Source organism: Phascolarctos cinereus, unplaced genomic scaffold (assembly GCF_003287225.1).
Source record: "Phascolarctos cinereus isolate Bilbo 61053 unplaced genomic scaffold, phaCin_HiC Scaffold_4;HRSCAF=312, whole genome shotgun sequence".
In the NCBI taxonomy this organism is placed as follows: domain Eukaryota; kingdom Metazoa; phylum Chordata; class Mammalia; order Diprotodontia; family Phascolarctidae; genus Phascolarctos; species Phascolarctos cinereus.
Genome location: NW_027555847.1, coordinates 530382039 through 530406727, shown reverse-complemented (window position 1 = coordinate 530406727; position 24689 = coordinate 530382039). Strand labels below are relative to the sequence as shown.

General features: G+C 35.1%; 1 protein-coding gene across 1 annotated transcript in view; it reads left to right on the top strand.

Moving 5' to 3' along the window:
* The window catches only part of CD226 (CD226 molecule), a 99971-nt gene that overhangs the window by 40169 nt on the left and 35113 nt on the right, over positions 1-24689 (top strand). Inside the window, exon 3 of the mRNA XM_020985626.2 lies at positions 9783-10130. Within this exon, the coding sequence (XP_020841285.1) occupies positions 9783-10130 (348 nt within the window). The remainder of the gene's footprint in view (positions 1-9782; positions 10131-24689) is intronic.

Below are 24689 nucleotides of genomic sequence, written 5' to 3'. Positions count from 1 at the left end.
TACTGAACTGGAGTGTCCAGTGAAGATATAGTTGTCACTGAGGGAGGAAGCAGGCAATTTTGTAGCTTCCTATTTTAACTCATTCTTCTTAATGAAATTAAAGTTAATTTTTCTAAGTTCTATTACTTTAGTTGCTGAAGGACTTGCTTGTGCTTTCAGCACCCTCTAAAATAGGAGCCCTAGGGCAAAGACTCTGTAGTCTGTTTACTTATTGATTTTTCCCTTGATTTTTATTAAAAGAATGGGTTAAATTTGGGTCTGGGAAAAGTTATCTTTTTGTCCTCTGGCAACTGTGGCTACTCCTTGGCCTATAGATAATACAGATTTCCCTTCAGGCCTCAAGTGATATGAACAAAAACAGCTTCAGATATGTTCCCTCTTGTACTATGTGGCTCTCTCCTTTTTAACTTGTCAGTTCTGTATAGGCCTGGTAACTACAACTACTCCTGTTATCACCCACAATTGCATTAAAAAAAATAATGACTGGATTTTTTGTTTTAACTGCATTAAAACTTAAGCTAAATAATTGCAGCCTTTCCTGCAGCATAGCATTGTGAAAAATCATGCTTATTTTATTGCTATTTGAAAAGCACCTGGAGCTCTCTTGAAGCAAGTTATTAAAGTAATAAATAGTCACCTGACAGATGCTTTTAATGAAGCTGTGATTCAGAGATGGATTGGTTTCTGCCACCACCATTTATTAAGCCTATGATTAAAGTTCTAGGTACTCAATAACACTGAAAATCTTACTAAGAAGTCAATTAGAGAATTAGGCTGGAGCGAAGACCCTTAGATTTCAAGTCTGAATGTATATTGCCTGGACTATCTAATGGTTTGTCACCTCTTAAACTGAGTCTATATGTAAGGGGAAAAAACATTATAATCCAAAGATAAATTAATATTTTACCCTTAAATTCTGCTTAGTTTAAAATTCACTATTCGTATCCATGTAGTTTTTCTTTCAAATAGTTGCTCACAGTTTTAATTGATCAGCCAATAAATATTTATGAAGCATCAACCATGTGTAGGGCTAGAACTATGCATACTTAAGTAATATCTCTTTGGCAGCTGTGCAGGATGAAATGGAGAAAGAAGAGACTGGTGACATGGAGACTAATTAGGGAGCTATTGCAGTGTTTTAGGTGAAAAGTGATGGGACCTGGACTAGGGTAGTTATTGTCAGAGTAGAGAGAAAGGTGAAGAATGAGAAAGATGTTGAAGAGGTGAAACAACAAGACAGGGCAAATGATTGGATATAAAGACTCACAAGGTTGTGAACTTGGATAGGTAGAAGAATTTTGGTGCCATTGAGAAAAATAGAGAAGGTTAGAGGAGAGAGGTTGAGTTTGGACACAAGAAAATGAGTTCAGTTTTTGTTATTTTTGAGTTTGAAATCTTTATGGCAAAACTAGTTAGAAATGTCTAGACGACAGTTTGAAATGTGGAACTGGAGCTCAGAAGGATGGGATACATCTGCATAGAGATAATAGTTGAACCCATAGCAGCTGATGAGACCACTAAAAGAGAATGTATAAAGAAGAGAAAAACATACATGACAGAGGCCTGTAGTAAGGGGATGTGTAAGGCAGAGATCAGGAAACAGTCTGAGAGGGTAAGTGGTTTGCTCATGGTCATAGACTTAATAAGAGTCTGAGGTAGGATTTGAATTTAGATCTTCGTAACTCTGAGTCCAGAATTCCTACCCATTGCACCAACTAGCATGAACTGGATTAAAATGTAATTAGATAATATTTAACAAAATAAATAAAAATACAGTAGCACATATAATATGAATTTGTAATTTTCTTATGGCTGGCAGCTTTCTATTTCTACTTTTGACACCATTGGTGTAAGAAAAAAAGTTTAGAGGAGAAGAGGTTGGTGAGAAAATCTATGGCAATTTTCTTTCTTTTTCTACTGGCAAAGAGAAGATCAAAGAAGGGATAGAACTGTTCTCAGGGAGTTTTTGATGCTGATACCTGAAAAAAAGGGAAGCCCCTACTCATATTTCACTTTTGATTTATCTGTCAAGGAGAATGATTGTTGAATGGAAGATACAGAATATTAATATTCAACAGGTAGCTAAAAACCAAAAGAAGTGAAGGATATGGCCAAAAGAAAGCACATAGCTATATTTGATGTAGTAAATTCTGACCTCTATGGACTATACCCTTGGATTTTAAGGGAAGATGTGATTACTGAGCTATTGTCAATAATTTTCATGAGATTGTAGAGAACTGAGGTAAGGCAGACTTCAAGGATCACAAAAAATGCCCCAATTTTCAAAACTGGAAAAGAATAAAATCTACAAATTAAAAATCAGTGAATTTGACTTTAATTCCTAAGGAAAAAACTCTTAATTGTTATCAGTAATGGGGTGGTTGGTACACATTTATAAAATGAAATGTTGATTAAATGGACCAGCATATCTTCAAGAGAAGGTCAAGCCGGACTAAATGTATTTAATTTTTTTGGATAAGATTGCCAAACTGGCAGAATTCTATGGATATAGTTTATTTATATCATAGGATCATTGATTTAGAACTAGCAGGGATTTTGTAGCTCACTTAGTCTAACTGCTGATTTTGTAGAGGAAGATATTGAGAACCAGAGAGGTTGCATGAATTTCCAAAAGTCACACATATTGAGAAATTTCATAATTGTGGAAAAATGCAAAGATTGGGGTTGGGGATCAGATGACAGTGTGGATATGTGGACTTAGAACTGGTTGAATGGCTGATTCCAAGGAGTAGTCAGCTTGGAAGGAAGTTTCCCATAAAGGGCTCCAGGATACTTGGCCTTATACTGTTTAGTATTTTATCAGGAACTTGAGTTGTCACAGATTGTATCCTTAACAAATTTTCAAAGAACCAAAATCTTGGAGGGAAAATAACATGCTGGATGACATAACCATGATTCAAAGAGATCTTCACAGGCTAGAACATTAGGCTGAATCCATAATCCATATCCATAACAAGGACAAATGAAAAAATGTACACTTGGCTTTAAAAAAATAAATTTCATGATTATAAGGTAAGGAAGTCAGGGCTAGACAGCAATTTTTCTGAAAAAGATCCAGAGGTTTAATTGGATTGCAAACATAATATGAGTCAATACTATGACATGACGGCTGAGAAAATGAACACAACTGCAGGCTATATTTTGGTGGAAAATAATGTCTGTGACCAGAGAGATAATACTACAATTGTGCATTATGTTGATTAGACTACTAGAATTTTGTTTTTGGTTCTTAGTACTACATTTTAGGAAAGACCTTAAGGAGAACTAGCATATCATTGTGGATAGAGAGCTGACCTTGGAATCAACAAGACTGGGTTTCAAACCCTGTTTCTGCTGCATTCTGGCTTAGAACCCTGAGACAATCACTTAACCTTTCAGTGCTCTAGGTAACTCACTAAGACTATAAGTGTCAGAGAAGATGCTTTTAGCATAGATAGAGGGAGTTCTCAAAGTAGGACCTTCCAATACAATGAAATAGCAAGTTGGCTGAGGAAAGAAAAAAAAATGGTAAGCTAAAGGGCATCCAGAAGAGAGCCCTGAGGGTGGGCAATAGCTTCAGTTTCATACTATAGGATAAGTTGAAATAATTCAAGCTATTTCATTTGGAAGAGAGAGAGCTAGAGGGTGAGGAGAGGAAGAAAGCTAGTAGTCTTCAAATATTTGAAGTATTAGAAGGGCTATCACATGGAAGAGGAATTAAACATGTTCTGGTTGACCCCAGATGGTAGAACTAAGAACAATACCTGAAGCAAATTTAAGTTTGATGTGAGAAAAAACTTCAAAGCAATTAGAATGATCAAAAACTAGAATCAGCTGCCTTGGGAGGTAGGCACCATAGTAGATGCAATGCTAGAGTCAAGAAGATTTGAATGAATAATAAATCATTTATTAGTTAAGTACTCTGTACAAAGAACCATGCTAAACACTGGGGAGTCCAAACAGAAAAGCAAGATAGTCTATGCTTTCAAGGAGCTCATATTCTAAAGGGGGAAAACAAAATATATAGAAGGATGCAAGTCATATGGAAAAACCCAGTGGAACTTTGGGTGTAGTTGCAATGAGGATGTCAGTACATTTTGTTTAATGTCATTTCCATTGATAAAACCACATCTGTTTTTAATGTTAAATCATTTGAGAGTGTCAAGGACCTCAACGATAGGAACTTTCCTTTTTGTATCTTCAGTAGTTGTGGCTGCTGAGAATTAAGGCCCATAAGAATTGGTAGAGGCAGTTGAAGGCCCCGGATGATGGCTGCAGGAGCTAGATTGGAAGTAGAGGTGACTTGAGTTTAAATCCTACTTCAGAAGGATATTAGCTATTTGGCCCTGGGCAAGTCACAGCTGTCTCAGATTCCTCATCTTTAAAATGGTAATCATAATAGTACTAATCTCCCTGGGTTGTGATGAGGATAACATGGGATAATATGTATAAACCACTTTATAAACTTAAAACGCATTATAATTATATCTTTTAGGCTCTTGACTAATATAATGATTAATTCTATTTCCTGGGGGGCACGGACACCACCAGAACCATTGTGGAGATTCTCCAGAGGCTCTGGGGTTAGGCTAATTTTAGGACTTGAGGCTGTCGAGAAAATTGGAGAAAGCAGGACTTGTCTTCACTGCTGAAAGTCATAGAATCATAGATAATAACAGGCTATAAAGAGAAGAAAGAAATAATTAGAATTTTCCTTGTGTTTTCTCTACCAATAAGAATGATCTTCAGATAAGAAAGAATATTTTTAAAAAATAGTTAATAGTAAATTGGAGCATTAAGTAAGGAATTATTGAATCCCTAGTGGTTGTCAGCGAGTTCAAGTCAGCTGACTTTAAGAAACTGTATCCTATGGTTCTGAAAGATGTCAACAAATGGGATGGTTATAATGGGAAGAGAGCTAGATTGTTGGATCTTTGGGAATTCTAGAAAAAAATGGTAAAGGAGACATAGGATTGAAGGCAGGCAAATGTTATCCTGATTTTCAAAAAGCACCAAGAAGGTAGATATTTGAAACCATATGACAGCAAGCACGATGATGATTCTTGGTAAAATACAGAACAGATCATTAAAGGAATGATTTGTCAGAGCTTAGAAAGGCAAGAATAAATACCCATGAGCCACATCAGACCAATAATTTCCTGTTTTAAAAGGGTCATTAAAAGTTTTGATTTTCTTCAGTAGGTGGCAAGCTCATTAAGCACAGTCACTGATTTCATTTTTGTCCTTGATTTTCCAGCATCTAGCACAGTGACATATGTAATAGGTGTTTAGTAAATATTTTTTGAATGAAATTATTGGGTAGCATGCCTGTATTTTTTTTTAAAAAGAATTTGACAAAGACTTTCATAATCCAAGTGAACAAAGTGAAGAGATGTGGGCTGGATGAGAGTTCAAGGGAAAAGTTTCAGGACTAGAACTAGAACTAGAATATTGCTCTCCAACTGTGCTAAGTTCAAAAAATGGAGAGGAAACCTGGATTTATATCAATAGTTTAACAAGGCTAAATGACACTCTCTGCATGGTTTATGCAATATGACAGCTGCACAAAGATGGCTTAAATTAGTAATTCAGTTTAATAAGCATTTAATAGTATATACTCGGCACTGTTCTAGGGATACACAGACAAAAATGAAACAGTCCTGCCCTCAAAGAATTCACAGTGTATATGGGGAAGATGGAGAAGGAGCATTTTATATCTTCATGTCTGTCTGTCTGTCTGTCTGTCTGTCTATCTATCTATCTATCTAGTAATTTCAGGGAGGTACTACCAACTGAAAGTGGGGATCAGGAAAAATCTCATGTAGGAGGTGCTATGAAAGAAGCAATTTACTCCTACCCTTGGTACAGAAGACTTTCTCTTCAATAATATACATTATTTTGTCCTGTCATCCCAAATCTTAACGGACTGGCCATCCAACTGCATGCTATAATCAGCGTAATAGGCATTTATCATATCTTTTGAATCATTAGGCTAATCTCTTTTGAATAATGATGGATCTCATTGATGAGGTCCTGTAAAGTTCTGGTCCTTGATGCAACTGGACAATCTTGTTATCTATAGGGTATTTTCCTTCCATGTATATCCTATGCAGTATATCCTAGATGATAGTGAAGAATGCCTTTGAAGAGTATATGTCTTCCATTTTATGCCTCACTTGATTCTAATGATAGAACCAATGAACTGTGCTTTCACTACTTGCATTCATCAAGGAGTCTTGGATGGTCTTAACATATGGATTAGCGACTCCTTATTGGAAAAAAAGTCTTCAGGGCTATGTTTGGTTTTTTTTTCCCTACAATGTCAGATACTTTATTGAAATCAATAAGAAATAAATAGAATAGGATCTTGTTCTCTCTGCACCTTTTAGTCAATTGTGTGATTGTAAAAATATGGTCTCTTGGGTGATCTTAATATTTTCTGGAATGAAGGACGTGATAGTCCTATTGTATCTTGCTCTGGTAAAACTACATCTAGAGAATTATACCTGTTTTTGACTTCCAGATTTTAGGAGTGATATTGACCAGTGACCAATTGACCAGTAAGTATTTGAGGCCAGAGCTGAACTCAGTTCTTCCTCACTCCAGGCCCAGTACCGTATCAACTGTGTCACTAGTTGTCTCAAGGTAGTTGTAAGCAATAAAGTGCTATATAAGTGCCAATTATTATTCAAATAAGGAGATTTAAAACCATGCAACTGGAGGATTTGAAATTTTTATCCTTGAGAAGAAAAGCAGAGAGAACAGGGAATTTTTGAAATTCAAATATTTGAAAAATTACTTTGAAAAAGGATTTATTTGTTCTGTTAGACTTGAGGGCAAAATTAGTACCAAATGCAAAGATGTAGGAATGCAGATTCCAACTCACTATTAATAAATACTTTCTAACAATTGGGACTGTCACAAAATTGAAATTGCAGCTTCACAAGCTAGTGAGTAAAGTGGAGCCTAGAAAACTCTGTGTGATTATTACAGGTGTTGTAGGAGGGGATTTATGCTTTTTGATTATATGATTTCTAGGTTTCCTTTTGACCTAGGATTCACAAACTTGTTTTTTGTTTTTAAAAATATTTTATTAACTATACATTAACATTATTTGTCCTTTTATAATCCTACATCTTTTATTTTATTTACTAAAGAATTTCATGTACCAAAGAAGAGATTCACCCAACTGCCAAAGGTTAATGTGACAGGTAAAATAAATTAAGGCTAAGAACCCCTGCTTTAAGGTTCAGTGAGTCTATGATTCTGTGAAAGGTTTAATGTGTTATGCTCTCCCTCCCCCACTTGATTTTCATTTTTACTGGAAAACTATAGATAAAATGCATTTCTAATGGTAGAATTTGAAGTAACAGGAGGAAAGAAAGGTTTTTGAGCTGGGGGCCTTCTTGGTTTCCCTCAGTCAATGCCATGTAGTGTACCCCTCCTCAGCACATATGTAAAGCAGCCCTGGATGAGGGTGGGAACCTCTCCCTTACATAGGTAAGGTCATCTAGGGCAGCAAATTATACTCCAGCAGAAAATAAGTGTAATTAGAAATATGACCTTTCCTAGTATGGATATGGTGTTCGCTAAGATCTCTGCTTTGAAATAGCTCATGAAATATCTCCTTAAAGATTTAATTTTATGAATTTCATAATGACAATAGGCTGAAAGACTTTCCTTTTCCTGGTTAAGGGATATTGGGGTATTGAACTAAATTTCCTGATTTTTCTATACAAATTTGTCAGGCAAAAAGTCTGTGTTAAAATTCTTAGATTAGGATTTCAGTTACTATGGTTTTGGTGCAACTCATCCTAATATTCTTTGGCTTTAATGATTAACTGTCAGTTTCTATAAGATCCACAAAAGTGGGCCATTCCTCCCTCATACTATGAAGTGACAGTGAACTCACCACCTCTGAGTGCTGCTCTTTCCATTTTTTGGACATCTCTAATTATTGGAAAGCTCTTTCCTAAACAGAAGACAAAGACTTCTTTCTGCAAGATGCCTCTGTTCAAAGAGTACAATAATTGTTTGTTCCAGGAAAGGTGATGCTGTCCCTACATAAAATTGTGAAGTAAACTGTGTCTTTGGAATCTGTGGCTCCACTTTCTGAAACTCTTTCCCTGATCTATAACTTTATTTTGACTATCCCTCCTTCCTCCCTGCATTTTAGGCACCCATCATCCTTCCTCTCTTCAAAACCTGTTCTCAAGCATGGTTATTATTGATAACTTAGTATAATTTTAAATCAATACATTGAAATGCACATGTATTTCAACTATATTTTTAGTTGGGGAATGCAACTTCTGTTAAATGAACTTGAATCATCACTAGTGGAAAGGAAGTTTTACTAGAGTATCTAAATTATAAGACCAAGCACTTGTTTATCCCACAGGATATCTGCCAAAGACACAACTAGCAATTATTGAACCTTGAGTAAATTCAGGTGAGGAGTATTGGGAAGTAATCTATCTGGCCAGGTGGCCCTTAAGAGGGGAAGACATCAGTCAGATGAGCCCAAAGAATAGGGTTCTGCAAAGAAAAAAGCTGTGGCTTCCCAGGGTTAAGAATGGGAAGAGAGGTGGTCATTCATATGGCAAGGGACTGTCACAGGGAAAATGTTTACACCCTGAAAAAAGACCTACTTGATCAACCTTCCCTAATTACAAGCCTCATCTCTGCCCCTAAGGAGTTTATAATCTGATTATGGTGAACTGACCATGTCCTGAAAGCCTACTTATAGGTAATGTTTCCTGGAATGCAGTCCTTTCTCAGCTCTTCCTCTCAGAATCCTTAGTTTCTTCCAAGGCTCAGTTCAGGAGCTGCCATGAAACTCTCCTGATTCACCCAGATATTAATGCTTACTCTTTCTCCAAATTTCCTTGTATTCACTTATATGTGCATGTATTTCTATCTTCACAGTAGAATATAAATTTCCTGAGAACAGTCACTATCACATTTTTTCCTCTATATCCTCAGCACCTTGCATAGTGCCCATTGACATTTTTAAAAAATCTCGACTTGTGATTTAATCACTATTGAGACTCTCAATGAAGAAAATTCTTCCGCCAAGCAGATGAACAACTCACCTGTATATATAACCTTAGAGAGTGGCTTAAAGACTTGGGAAACTGAGAGGTTAAATGACTTGCCTATGCCCTCATGGCTAATTTATATCAGAAGCAGGACTTGATTTTCTGACTCTAAGCTAGTGTCTATCCACTAAAGCATCATCTCTATGTGTGATACATATAATGGGTACATAGTAAAAGTCAGTTGAATTGAATTGATTTTATGCCAGGCATGAGGTATTTACATTTTATAAATAAGGAAACTGAGGCTTATGATGGAATTTGATTTGCTTTGCTTTGCCTCAGAGGGCAGAGCTAGGAAGACCACTTTAAATACCAATATTAATTATCATGAAAAGATTTTTAAAAGCATTATTACCTCCAAAAAGTTGTTATGCTGCTACAAAGCTTGGATATATGAAACACTTTATTACTTCTTTTCAGATGGCTTTGAAATTCATGTTCCATCCAATAGCCACATGGTATCAGAACCTGGAAAAAATGTCAACTTCATATTTTTACAAATAAGGAAACAGGCTTTTAATGGAATTTGATGTGTTTTGCTTTGCCTCAGAGGTCAGAACTAGGAAGACCATTTTGAATGTCAGTATTAATTATTATTAAAAGATTTTTAGAAGTGTTATTACCTCCAAAAAATTGTCATGCTATAACAATTGATATATGAAATGCTTTGTTGTTTCTTTTCAGATGATTTTGAAATCCGTGTTCCATCCAATAGCCATATGGTATCAGAACCTGGAAAAAATGTCAAATTCATATTTCAGCCTCACATGGCCAGCCCCTTGAAACATGTGACATGGGAGAGAATTCAGCCACATCAGATTGACCACTTAACTTCCTGTAACTTGAACAATGGGAAAAGTTATGGCTTAAAGTACCAAAGAAAAATATTGACAAGCTGCAACCAAGGGATGAAAAGTAGCTCCATTGTCATTCACAATGTCACTGCTTCTGACTCAGGATTTTACCAATGCTGCTTAACCACGAACATAGGAGAAAATGAAACCTTTGTGATGAGATTGACTGTAACTGATGGTAAGTAAAAAAAATGAAATGTTGGATTGTTATAAATGTAAAAATTTCCAGCAATTGTTTTTTTTGTTAAAGGCTTTTATTTAGTATGAAAAAGTAGTTTTAATAGAATAATTTAAGAAGATTAGAAGTTACTGTATTCTCACCTTCAGCAAGTCACCCCTTGTTTAGTCTCTGATCATAGAAATCACAGTAAATTCATCCCCCCCCCTTTTTTTACTTGCCTCATTCTCAAAATGAAGAACATGTGAAGTCTGTCAGGTTAGGATACATATTTGATATACATGGTCTTGGAGTGATCTCTAATACTTGTTTGTGTACCAATCCAATCCAGTCAGTTTTTACAACTATTCTGGACACAGGCACTGTCCTAGGTGATAAATCCAAAAATAAAATGACAAGCAGATTGTTCCCTGAACAAACTTACATTCTATGGAAGGGGATATGAATGTAAATTAAGATAATTTATATATATCCACTGCTGTATCTCTAACTAAATTGTATATTTTTGAGAGCTGAGACTGTGTCTTCTATTTCTTGAGTACTCTACCGAAGTGTCTTGTATGTTACTGTTTCAGAACTTAATGAATCTTTGTGGAATGTGATTGAATGGACCAATCAATTCTGAGGATTGTTCTGTATTAGTTTGTCATAAACTAGAGCCTTTACGACCTCCATAATCTTTACAATTGGGACAGAATAAAAAAGCAAAGCTTTCATTAAAGAATGATACTTGCTCTGAGGGAAGTCATGGGAATCATTTGTATTAGGTTCCATCTCATATTTGAATAAGAAACAGGAGACTAGAAGCTCTATCCAGGATTAAAATCTGGACCCTAGCATTGCTCTCTCACTCTGAGTAACAGGCCAGAGATAATCCTTTATTCTTGGTACTGACAGAAGTTGTCTATCACTTTATGTTTTTATTTTCCATATGCCTTTAGTTAGCTCATTTACTTTGGCTTGAGTTTAGAGTTTAGAGCCAAGTCAGGTTTAGGCTGCCTCCTTCATATTCTTGGCAGTGCCCAGGCTGACATTTCTTTCTGGAATGGAGCAGAAGAAGAAATGTTTAAGGTTCTGTATAAGCAGCAGCAGCAGCAGCAGCAGCAAGAAAAGAAAAGCCAAAGTCATAGCTGATTTTCACACTTAATCACCATGGGCTAACACATGCCTTCATTATTCCCATTAATGACAATCCCAGTTATGGGTGAGCTCAGTGCTGAATTTGTAACTCTGAGCCAAAAAGAGGTCGACAGAACACGTCTTTATGCAAAAAAAACTTGGAAGAGGACCAGACTTTTAAATACTGGCTCTGTCTCTTTTTGGACAAGTAAAGAAGTTCATGTCTAAAATATTATAGAATTGTTTGTAGATTCCAGGGTCCCCCAATAGTCTGAAAAGTATGAATAAAAAGTATCTGCCAACTATCTCCAATGGACCAAGACAAGAAAATAATTTAGGCAGGTAAATGGTACAGATACACATATATTAGACTGAATTTTGTTCTTGCTCATCATTAAGCAAAAAACAAATAAGAATTTTTATAATCATTTTTATTATTTTTCAATAATTTTTATAATCATTTCATTACAGTGGGAACAATGAAAGTACTGTTACAGAGTTGTGTAAAGTATAATTAATTGATGAGACATTCTTCCAGTCCACAACAACTTAGGAGGTTAGAAGAAGAGATCTGCGACATGGGGGTGAAGGCTGACATGGAGCCTACATAAATGCAGCATAGGAGTGGGACTTGGTGGTGGTTAACAGCAGCAGCAGCAGAAACTCCATGACATCTCAAGCCATAGATGGGTAAGAAGATTGGACAATTTGTCAGAAAGGGATTATAGAGGATGCCTGTGCTAGCACTGGATACAGGACCAGACTCTGTTTGACAGCTTCATTGCCTATATCCACTTCCAGGTCACAGTTCCTGGGTGGAGAGGAGCACTTTTGGTCATGAGGGAGCAGGGACCCTGAGGAACAGTAACATTTATGGTACCAAAGGAACAAGGGCACTTGGGAGCAGTATTGATTTCAATCCCAAGGAATCCGGGGCCCTTCCTGTGTAAGGACCAGAGCTTAGAACAGGAAAGCAGTGACCACACCTTTCCATGGATCACCTTAGAAGCACCAAAAATTTCCAGACCCCTAGAACCAGCTCTTAAAATAGCAATGAGAAAAAACCTGAAGCTGGGGATAGTGCCCCTCCCCCTACACCAACACTGGGAATAGAGCCCAATTTTAATATAAAGTTCAAAGTCAAGAAACAGACTGGGAAATGAGCAAGCAACAAAAAAGAAATAGAACCATAAAAAGCAACTATAGTTACAGGGAAGATCAAGACAAACTCAGAAGAAGACAGTGATGTAAAACAAATAAAAGCAAAGCCTCAAAGGAAAAAGAAATGTGAATTGGACACAAACTTAAGAAGAGTCCCTAGAAGAGCTAAAAATGATTTTCAAAATCAAATAAGAGGAGTCGAGGGAAAATTGGATTAAAGAAATGAGAGGAAGGGAAGAAAATTATGAAAAGACAGTTAACAACTTGGTAAAAGAGGCACAAAAATACTAAAGAACCTGATACCATAAAAAAAAATAAGCCAAATGGCAAAAAGGAATACAAAACCTCACTGAAGAATATACTTCTTAAAAATTCAAATTGAAAGCTAATAATTCTGTGAGACATCAAGAAATAATAAAACAAAAAGAATGAAAAAAATAGAAGAAAATGTGAAATATGTCTTTAGAAAAAAAACTGACCTGGAAAACAGGTTGAGGAGAGATAATTTAAGAATTATTGGACTACCTGAAAGCCATAGACAGAAAAAGCCTAGACAACATATTTCAGTAAATTATAAGCAAAAATGCCCTGATATCCTAGAACCAGAGGGTAAAATAGACATGGAAAAAAATTACTGATTACCTGAAAGAGATCTCAAAATGAAACCTCCTAAGAATATTATAGCCAAATTCCAGAGCTCCCAGGTCAAAGAGAAAACACTTCAAGAAACCAGAAAGAAATCATTCAAATACCACGAAGTCACAGTCAGGATCACACAAGATTTAGCAGCCACCATATTAAAGAAGGAGAGGACTTGGAATATGATACTTTGGAAGGCAAAGGAGCAAGAATTACAAACAAGAATAACCTACCCAGAAAAACTGAGTATAATACTTCAAGGAAAACTATGGATGTTTAATGAAATGGAGGACTTTCAAGCATTCCTGATAAAAAGACCAGAGATGCATAGAAAATCTGAATTTCGAATACAAGACTCAAGAAAAACATATAAAGGTAAGCATGAAAAAGAAATCATAAGGTACTCAATATGGTTAAACTGTTTATATTCCTATATGAAAAGATGATATTCCTAAGACTTTCTCATTGTTAGGCCAGTTTGAAGGATTCCGTATAGACAGAGAGCCTAGGAATGAGTTTATTATGTTGAGATGTTAAAAAAAAATAGATGCACAAGAAAGAAGGATGCATGGGGGAGAAAAGGAGAAGGGAAAGGAAGAATGGGAAGAATTGTTTCACATAAAAGAAACACACAAAGAATAGCTAAGGAGGATGGAAGAGGAAAGGAAGAGAAAGGAAAGGAAGAGGAAGAGGAAAAGATGAAGGGGGGTTGTGGTAGGCAATGCTTAAACCTCACTCTTACCTATATTGGTTCAAAGAGGGAAGAACACACACGTACACACACACTCCACTGAGCATAGAAATTTGTCTTACTCAATAGGGAAAAAGGATGGGAAGGGGATAGGAAAAAGAGGAAATTTGTGATAAAATGGAGGACAAATAAAATAAAGGCCAAAAGCAAACCAGACTTTAGAAGAGGGACAGGATAAAAACAGAAAAAGCAGGATAAACACAAGAAAATAAGATGGAGGGAAATGAATTACTAATTGTAATCATAACTATGAATGTTAATGGGATGAACTCATCCATAAAACAGAAGTACATGGCAGAATGGATTAGAAACCGGAGTCCAACAATATGTTGTTTACAAGAAACATATTTGAAACAAAGACATAAATAGAATTAAAATAAGGGAGCTGGAGCAGAATCTATTCTGCTTCAACTGAAGTAGAAAAGGCAGGAGTAGCAATCATGATCTAAGACTAAGAACAAGCAAAAACAGATCTAATTAAAAGGGATAAGTAGGGAATCTACATTTTGCTGAAAAGAAACCATAAACAATGAAGTAATATTAATGTTAAATATATATGCATCATATGGCATAGCATCTAAATTCTTAAAGCAAAAGTTAAATGAATAACAAGTAGAAATAGACAATAAAATAAATTAATGAGGGAACTCAAATTTCCCATCACAGAGTTAAATATATCCAACTATAAAATAAATGAGGAAGAAGTTCAGGAGATGAATAAAAATTTAGAGAGGTTAGATATGATAGACCTCTGTAGAAAATTGAAAAGGGATAGAAAGGTGTATACACTTTTTTCTCAGCTGTACATGGCACTTACACAAAACTGCCATACATTAGGGCATAAAAACCTCACAACCAATTGCAGAAAAGCAGAAATATTAAATGTACCCTTTTCAGACCATAATATAATAAAAAAATATGTTCAATAAAAGGCCATGCATCCATAGATAAAAAAAATTGGAAAATAAATAATCTAATCCTAAAGAATGAGTGGATTAAAGAAGAAATGATAGGAACAAGCAATAATTTCTTTAAAGAGAATGATAGCCATGAGGCAATATGCCAAAGCTTGTGGGATGCACACAAAGAAGTACTTAGGAGAAAATTTATGTCTTTAAATATATACATTAATAAAAGAATGAACAAATTAATGAATTGGGCATGTAATTTAAAAACTAGGAAAAAACCAAATTTAAACATCAAAATGGAAATCCTGAAAATCAAGGGAGAGATGAATAAAATTGAAAGTAAAAAAAAATCACACTGAACTAATAAGTAAAACTGAGAGCCAGTTTTATGAAAAAAAAACACCCAATAAAATAGATAAAACATTGGTTAATTTGATTAAAAGAAAAAATAAAGGCAAATTACCATTATCAGAAATGAAAAGAGTGAATAAGCCATCAATGAGGATGAAATTAAATCAATTATTAGCACTTATTTTGCTCAAGTTTGCCCAATCCCATTAAAACTGACAATGTAAGTGAAATGGATTAATATTTACAAAAATATGAAGTGCGTAGGTTAATGGAAGAGAAAATAACCCAATACATCGCCTTAAATACCTATCATAGAAAAAGAAATTGAAAAATAATAAAGGATTTTCATAAGGAAAAATTCCTGAGCCCAGATGGATTTACAACTGAATTCCACTAAAACATTTAAGGAACAATTAATCCCAATACTATATCAATTCTATAAAAATAAAAGTAAAGAAAGAGTCCTACCAAATTCCTTCTATGACACAAATAGGGTTTTTAATACCTAAACCAGGAAGAGCAAAAACAGAGAAAGAATCTAGAAACCAACTTACCTAATGAATACTCATGCAAAAAAATTTAATAATCTAGATGAGATTATAGCAATAGATCACAAAAATCATATACTATGAACAGATAGGATTTATACCAAGATTAGAGGGTTGGTTCTACATTAGGAAAACTACCAGCATGATTGACCACATCAATAGCAAAAACAAGAAAAATCATATTATTATTTCAATAGGTACAGAAAACAACACCCATTCTTCCTAAAAGTACTAGAAAGAATAGGAATCAGTGAATCTTTCCTTAAAATGATAAATAGTATCTATCTAAAACCAACAGCAAGCATTTTCTGAAACAGGGATAAAATAGAAGTCTTCCTAATAATATCAGGCATCTTCACCCTTGCTTTCAAGGACATGCATTATTATTACCGTTATATATTGTATTAGAAATGCTAGCGGTAGCAATACAACAAGAAAAGAAATTGGAAGAATGAAAATAGGCAATGAGGAAATAACACTATTACTTTTTGCAGATGATATGATGAGTGTACTAAAAGAACTTTAGAGAATTAACTAAAAAGTTAGAAACTATAAACAATTAATAATCAGCAAAATTACGGATACAAAATAAACCCACATAAATCAAGAGCATTTCTATATGCTACCAACAAAACTTAGCAAGAAGAGATAGAAAGATAAATACAATCTAAAATAACTGTGGACAATATATAATACTTGAAAGTCTACCTGCCAAGACAAACACAAGGACTGTATGAACACAAATAAAAACACTTTCCACACAGATAAAGACAGATCTACACAACTAGAGAAATTAATTGCTCATGAATAGGCTGAGCCAATTTAATAAAAATGAGAATTCTACCTAATTTAATTTATTTATTCAGTGTAATACTAATCCAACTACCAAATAATTATTTTACAGATCTAGAAGGAAATAATAACATAATTCATAAGGAAGAACAAAAGGTCAAAAATATCAAGGGAATTAATGAAAAAAAAATACAAAGTAAGGTGACCTAGCAATACCAGATCTCAAACTATATTATAAAGCAATAATCATCAAAACTACATGTTACTGGCTAAGAAATGGAGTGGAGGATCAGTGGAATAGATTAGGTACATGATATATGGTAGGAAATGACTATAGTGATCTAATGTTTGATAAACACCCAAACCCATCCTTTTGGGGTAAGAATACAGCATTTGCCAAAAAATGCTAGGAAAACTGGAAAGTATGACATTTTAAAAGTTCTGAGAAACAGTTTCTGGTAAATTAAAATTAGTTTTATTGACTACATCTAGAAAGCAGTCAACAAAAACAGGCTCATTGTCCCCACATCAGCCATGAGAACAAACCCGTTGAACCATTGATATTTATAAAGTCTTTTGAAAAAGAGATGCATCTGAGGGTGAAAATTACCTCTGATTGGCCAACAACTAATAAGAGAGAATAAATATTATAATGGGAGATGGGCTATATTACAATGAAAATCTTTGGGGTACGTGACTTGGATCACCAAAATCTTGATGAAAGAGACTTATCAATTTCCAAATCACATGTTTGATAAAACAGAAAATCAACATTTCTGCAGACCTGTCTGAGCAAACATAGTGAGCAAAAATCCACACATTGACTCAGACTTAGAATTTCTTTTATTGTCTTTCATTAGATCTTGGCTTGGTTAAATCTTTGCCCAAGATTTCTCACACTGGTTGATTTTTGGATGAGGAAGTAGAAAAGGGGAAAAGCCTTGGACCTGATCCAAGAGGGAAATAATAATTTCTTTCAAAACCAATTTGGTAGAAACTAGGCATAAACCAACATCTAATACCACATGCCAAAATAAGTTTAAAATGTATAAATTATTTAGACATAAAGGGTGATATCATAAATAAATTAAGGGAGAATGGAAAAATTACCTCTCAGATCTATGGATAAGGGAGAAGTTTATGACCAAACAAGAGATAGAGAGGATCATGGGAAGTATATGGGTTAATTTTGATTGCATGAAATTAAAAAGTTTTTTCACAAGCAAAACTAATTCAGTCAAAATTAAAAAGAGAAGGAACCTGGGAAAGAATTTTTATAGCAAGTTTCTCTGAAAAAGTCCTCATTTCTCAAGTATATAGTGAAATGAGCCAAGTTTATAAAAATAGAAGCCATTTTCCAATTGATAAGTTGTCAAAAGATATAAACAGGAAATTTTGAGAAGAAATCAATGCTACTAGTAGTTAATATGAAAAAATGCTCTAAAACACTATTGATTGGAGAAATGCAAATTAAAACAATTCTGAGATGACATCTCACACCTATCAGATTGGATAATATAAAGGAAAAGGAAAATGACAAATTCTGGAGGGGATGTAGAAAAATAAAAAAAACTAATGCATTGTTGATATAACTGTGAACTGGTTCAACCATTCTGGAGAATAATTTGGAACTATGACCAAAGGGTTATAAAACTTTGTATATCCTTTGACTTAGCAATACTCCTACTACTTCTATATCCCAAAAAAGATTAAAGGAAAGGGAAAAGGACTTATTTGTACAAAAATATTCATAGCTGCTCTTTTTGTGGTAGCAAAGAATTGGAAATTGAGGGAATACCCATGAATTGGGGAGTGGTTGAACAAGATGTGATTTATGATTGTGGTGGAATTCAATTATTATGCTATAAGAAATGAAAAGCAGAATAATTTCAGAAAACCCTGGGAAGTCTTATCTGAACTGATGCTAAGTAGAGTGGACAGAACCAGGAGAATATTGTATATAGTAACAGTAATATTGGGAGCAGTTAAGTGGTGCAGTGTATAGAGCACTGGATCTAGAGTCGGGAAGACTCATCTTCCTGAGTTCAAATCTGACCTCAAATACTAATTAGCTGTGTGACCCTGGGCAAATCACTTAACCCTGTTTATCTCATTTTCCTCATTTGTAAAATGAGCTGGAGAAGGAAATGGCAAACCACTCTAGTATCTTTGGGATCACAAAGTCAAACATGACTAAAAATGAATGAACAACAACAAAACATCAATATTGCAGTGATGATCAACTATGAAAGACTGGTCAGAACAATGATCCAAGACAATTCCAATGGACCCAACGTTGAAAAATGCTATCCACCTACAGATAAAGAAGTAATGAACTCTGAGTGAAGACTGAAGCATACTTTTTTCACTTTCTTTTTTTTTGGGGGGGATTCTTTTTGCATTTTCATTTGAAACATGGCTAAATGAAAATATGTTTTGAATGACTTCACATATGTAATCCATATATCTGTATTCTCAAGGGATGGAGGAAGGAGGAGAGGGGAAGAGGAAATTCAGGACTAAAATTTTAAAAAATAAGTGTTAATGTTTTTAAATGTAATCGGGAAATATTTAATGAAATAAACTATATTAAGATTTTGTTTTGCGTGTAAGTCACTATAAGAAGTACCAGTTTCTTTGATGAAATGGGATCAATAGAATTATTCCAGTCTCAGTTGAATTTGGCTATGGTTGTAGAATTAGAATCAAAGTTTTTAAAGTTATGTATGATAGCTTAATTTCTAGATGAAACTACTCTTGCCAGTGTTTACAAGTGAGCTGCTTACTTAAGTGTGGGCTATTGTCTCCTCGTGGCCTTTTCACAAATCACCTCATTTAAGAGACCATGTTTGAAGAAAGTGAAACTTATTTTTTTTTGTACCACTGTCCCTACCAACCTTACACATTGGCTTAATGATTAATTCTAATGCATACAATTTCCACTCCGCCCCCCCCCCTTTACTTACTATATACGAAAGCATTAAGCTATGCAAGACACATTACAGGTACAATACCTAATAAAAAACAATTAGAATGTGAAAATCTCAATGGTCATGTGTCATAAGTACTTTGACAGGGTTATATTTAGGAAAGATATAGTATTATAAATTTGGAGTTAGAAGGCCTGAGTTCACATCTTTTCTTAGTCTCTATGAGAAATTATGGTAAGTTATTTAACAGTGCCTTAAAATACTTATCTGTAAAATGTGAGGTGAATATGCCTTCCAGGTCTAAATATGATATTGGACTATTATTGTGGCTTACATGACTTACAAAATGTTGTGTTTTATAAGTGTTGCACTGTGTGGATAGAACAAATTCTTAAACACTTGAATAAGAAAAGGAACCAGGACTCTCTATTTCTCGAAATTCACTTTTTACCCCAAGTCTTCAGTTGGACAAATCAGTTGCAGCAATTGAGCCACTCTCTCTTCCTTGGAACCAAGACTTGAAACGAAATGTAATTCAGGCAAATGTGCCTATTTTATTCCCATTTAAAATATTCTTCCACACTTATTACTTGCCTTTTAGAGACCTGCCTGATACATCCATTTACAAACTGTCCATTTATACCACTTTTTCATGCATTAAATTTTTCATTTTGAACACCGCTAAGAGATATTAACAGGCTTGTGAGTATCTCTAGAAAATTGTTAAGTATAGAATAAAGATAGCAGATTTCATATGGTTTCCCTAGTGGGAAGAAAACTAATCACTTGAGATTTTAGAATTTTGTCTTTGGGCTTCTAACACATAAGACAAATATCATTTTGTACTTAATAGCAATTTTAGCTTTAAAAATATCTTGTCCAAAAAAGTGCCTGTTCATTTAATTCTTTGATATGGCAAAGTTATTGACTCTCATAAACAGTCAATACAAAAGTAGTGGTCAGACCTCTGTAAAGGGGGACACTTTATTGTCTAAGTAAAGGCAGGAATTATGGGAACAAAGGAGGGTACCCTTACTCTAACCTATAGATTGTGCATATTCAAAACCATGGATTATATTTGAAAAGCAATATCTATATCAAGCATTTTCTCAGGCTAGAATATTAATTGAAATAAAAAAGGAGCTAAACAATTGGTGATTCTCATTAGTGATTGTAGATGAATTCTTTATTACCATTGGGCTATTTCAACTTTATGACATATGAATGAAAGCTTCAGTGTTCACAATCATGGTAATAAAATGACAGTTTCATTTGTATAGCTCAACAATCTTATTTATGTAAAAGATAAAAATTCTCCTTTAAAATGAACTATTAATTTTTTCATATAACGTTTAGAGATTGTGACATAGTGGATAGAGCACTGGACTTTGGGATTGGAGTCAGGAAAAGCTTCGTTTAAAATCTTTCCTCAGACTCACGCTATCTGTATGACTCTGGACAAGTCCCTTAACTTCTCTGTGCAACTATTTCCTCGTCTGTAAAATGAGTGGATTAGATTCAGTGATTGCACAGAGCCCTTCCAGTATAGCAGCAAAGAATGAATTGGATCAGAATTAATAAAAGGAAGATAATTAGGGAAAAAGGAAAAGAACCTATATGTTCTAAAATATTTGTGATAGCTTTCTTTGTGGTGGCAGAGAACTGGAAATTGTGGAGATGCCTGTCAATTGAGGAATGTCTGAGCAAGTTGGGGTATATGGTTGTGATGGAATACTGCTATACTATAAGAAATGATGAGCTTAATGATTTTGCTGCTGCTGCTGTTGCTCTTTGTCCTTCATTCTCAAAAGGACCATGACATCAAGGAGGTGATGCCATGACATGCAAGTGAATTGGATTTAAGTGAGGAAGGGCTGTGCAAAATCACCAGCCTCACTTTCTCCTCCAGAGCCATCTGGGTCCAGTAGCCAGATATAGATGAGGACAACATGATGCAGTGAGGGACCTTGGCCTTTTCAAGCTCAGTTTGACTGAGGCAACACCTATTCACTGATTAAAGCTTAATTAGAAATGAGGCAGAGAATGGCCCCTTAAAAAAAAAATCTATCTGGGAGGGCAAGACCCTCAGGGTTTCTGGCCAAAACAGAAACTATTGCTATTTACATTCATTTTGAGTCAATTAGGGTCCAAACAATGACCAAGTAGGGCTTGGCCTAGGACTTATTTTTGGCCAATCAATATTGTCCTGATCTTTATCTGGCCACTGGACCTAGGTGGCTCAGAGGAGAAAGTGAGGCTGATGACTTTGCGCAGTCCTCCCTCACTTAAAATCCAAAATCAATGATCTAAGAAAGTCATGGAAAGACGTGCACAAAATGGTGAAGAGTGAAGTAAGCAGAACCAAGAGAATGTTGTGTATAGTAACAACAATATTGTTTTAAGAATAACTTTGAGTCATTTTGATTATTATAAGTGCCCAGATTAACTACAAAGAACATATGAAGGAAATCTAGATCCAGAGAAAGAACTGATAAATAGAAGTATATATAGAATAGTTTTACACACACACACACACACACACACACACACACACGTTTGTGTCTAATGGTAGCCATCTCTAGGGTGAGGGGGGGTGGGTGGAGATTAACCCAGGTGCTAGAGTAGCTACACTGTTACCCATAAAATGTTAGAAGACATAAAGGAAAACCTTTAGCATACTAGGTAGTTCTATTGTGAAAGATTGCTATAAGACAAGTGTAAGAAATGGTGGGTGATTTGTGATCTCTACCCTCATCAATAAAATCATGACCCAATGGAGCCTTCAAAAAGTGGCAGTCCAATCCAGCAGCAGGGTCAGGACTGCCATCCTCTTAGCTCAGAGAGCTTACTCTTCAATCAAAAAAAGTTATTGATCTCCTATTGCGAGTAAAATAGAATGCAAATTACTTCATTCTAAAATACTAGTTGTTGTTTAGGGTAATTGGGAGAGTAATTGTATTATAGCTTTTCTGGATGTGTTTTTAAAGTGAAAATATATATGCACACATACCCAAATCCTAATGCTCAAACAAAACAAATCCCTCAAATACCCTAAACTTGAATTGTCTTGTTTGGCATTTAATTCAGCAAGAGGATTGCTTTCAAGACTGTCTTCTGAACTACCAAATCCAAGATCAATCTTGAGATATAATGAGATAACTGCTTTTAGAAGTCTCTGCTGTTACTTGAGTAAGGAGATCACATCCATCATTTGGCTACATGGGATAGTCTGGCAAAATGTCCTTTCTAATTACTAACAGAGAAGGCTTGTTTCTGATAATCATGCACTGTTTTGCTTGATTGTAGATCTTTTTGGAAGAGCACTTAGTAAACAGTTTTCCCTTTCCTTTACTTTGGAAAAATGATTGAAAATTGTACAAAGCACATGTAGTTCAATATTCCATCTCAAGTCTGTAGTTGATGTCAGTATCTTATATAAAAGCTGTAAGAAAAACGAGGTGAAAATATACAGATGTGGTTAGAGGAGGAAGAAAGGCTCAAATATAATTAGCACCTGCCAGCTATCAGTGGCAGGTATAGGGCTTTGAAATGGTGTCCAGGAAAGAATATATCTAAAAGAGTCATGGAAAGCTTGGGTCATATTAGCTGGATTCTATCTATTTTTCAGTGGGAGAAAAACATATCATCTTTATCATCATCATTATCATTAATCAACAAACATTTATTAATGAAAATCTATGATTTAAGAAGCAATGTTTTGGCTTCCCTTGTCTGTTCTTCAACTTATTATAGTTCTTAAAATGGAAGAATTCAATTCAATTCAATTTGAAATGTATAAAAAAAAACCATGCTAATATATGCAAGGCACTGTTAGGTGCTTGGAGTCCAAAGACAAAAATGAGTGAGGTAAATTTGTCCTCAAGGAATTTTCATTCTATTGGATCATTTTGACCTGATTAGTGTTTTTTTCTCTCAAATGTTGGGAGTGCACCAGAATGATGAGAAATGAACATGCAGCTTATGATGTCTTGAATGAATTCGCTCAGACTGTTTCCAAGTTAAAGGTGTTTATTGGGGATGATGCACCCAGCGAACTCTGTTCCTTAGGAGAGGCCAGAGCACCAGTGGACCTTGATCCCCATGGGAGACAGAGCACTTAGCCAGGTTAGGTATCTGGTCTATATGCAGTTTGATGGGATAGGGAGAGTAGGAGAAGAGGGGGGAGAAAGCAAGGCTCTGGAATGTCTGGAATGTCAGGTAATCTGGAGTACCTTTGTAAATGCATACAGATAAACAAGGGGAACAGGAAAGGGGAGAAGAGCTGTTCTGGAATGTCAGGTAGTTGGGGGGGGTGCTTTGTGAAAAGGATACAGATAAATCCATGGTGGGGTCATCAATGCATAGTCTTTTTTTTATCACTTTTCTGGCTGGTCACATCCTGCGTTTTATATCATATCTCACATCCTATATCCTGTTTGCCCCATCTGCTTGGAGCACTCCTTTCTGCCTCATCATTTGTTTTTGGGAAATGTAAACCTTTTTTTTTAAAAAATCAATGGTTCTGTGATTTGTAAATGTCTCATTTCTTCTCAGAACACTGGAATTAGATCAGTGCCTCTGACAATGGCTAAAACATATATAAATAAGTAAATACAAAGTAATAATTAAACTGTATAGTAATAGAAATTCTTTTCAAGTATGGGCTAGCCAAGATGACCCCTGAGGTCCTTTCTAACTCTCAAATCCCTAAGATGTGTAATGCAAAGTAATTTGCAGAAGAAGGAGACACTAACAACTGGGGGAATTGGGAAAGAAGTCTCATAGAAAATGTCACCTGACCTAACTTTTGAAGGAACGTATGGATTCTAAAGTTCAGAAGAATAGAGAGAATGCATTTCAGGCATTGGTAGATGGACTCTTTGAAGGCATAGAGATGGCAGATGAAATGTCAAGTTTGAAGAACTTAGTAGGACAGACTGTGCATAAAGGGAATATGATGTATATATGAAAAATACTTGAGAGACAGTTTGTGGAACAGTGTAAATATCAGGCTGAGTCATTTACATTTTAATTTACAGAGAACCACTGAAGAGCTTCAAATATGGATTATTAAAGCTAGTAGAGATATTTAAGGTTACTTAATTCAAATTCCTATTTTATATATGGTAGTGAAGGGAGAAATTGGATCCCTCACCTCTGCTTCAGTTCAGTTGATATAATCACAGAAATGCATAAATATTATATTAATGAATTACAAAGACTAGTCTATATGGTTTCATCCTTTTATCAAGTGTGAAAAACTTCTTTGATTTAATTGGAAGGGGAACTGGCCATTGACTGAGTGAAGACTGTCCTAAAAGTAAGGTAGTCTTAAAAAACCTACTATGTGCCAGTCACTA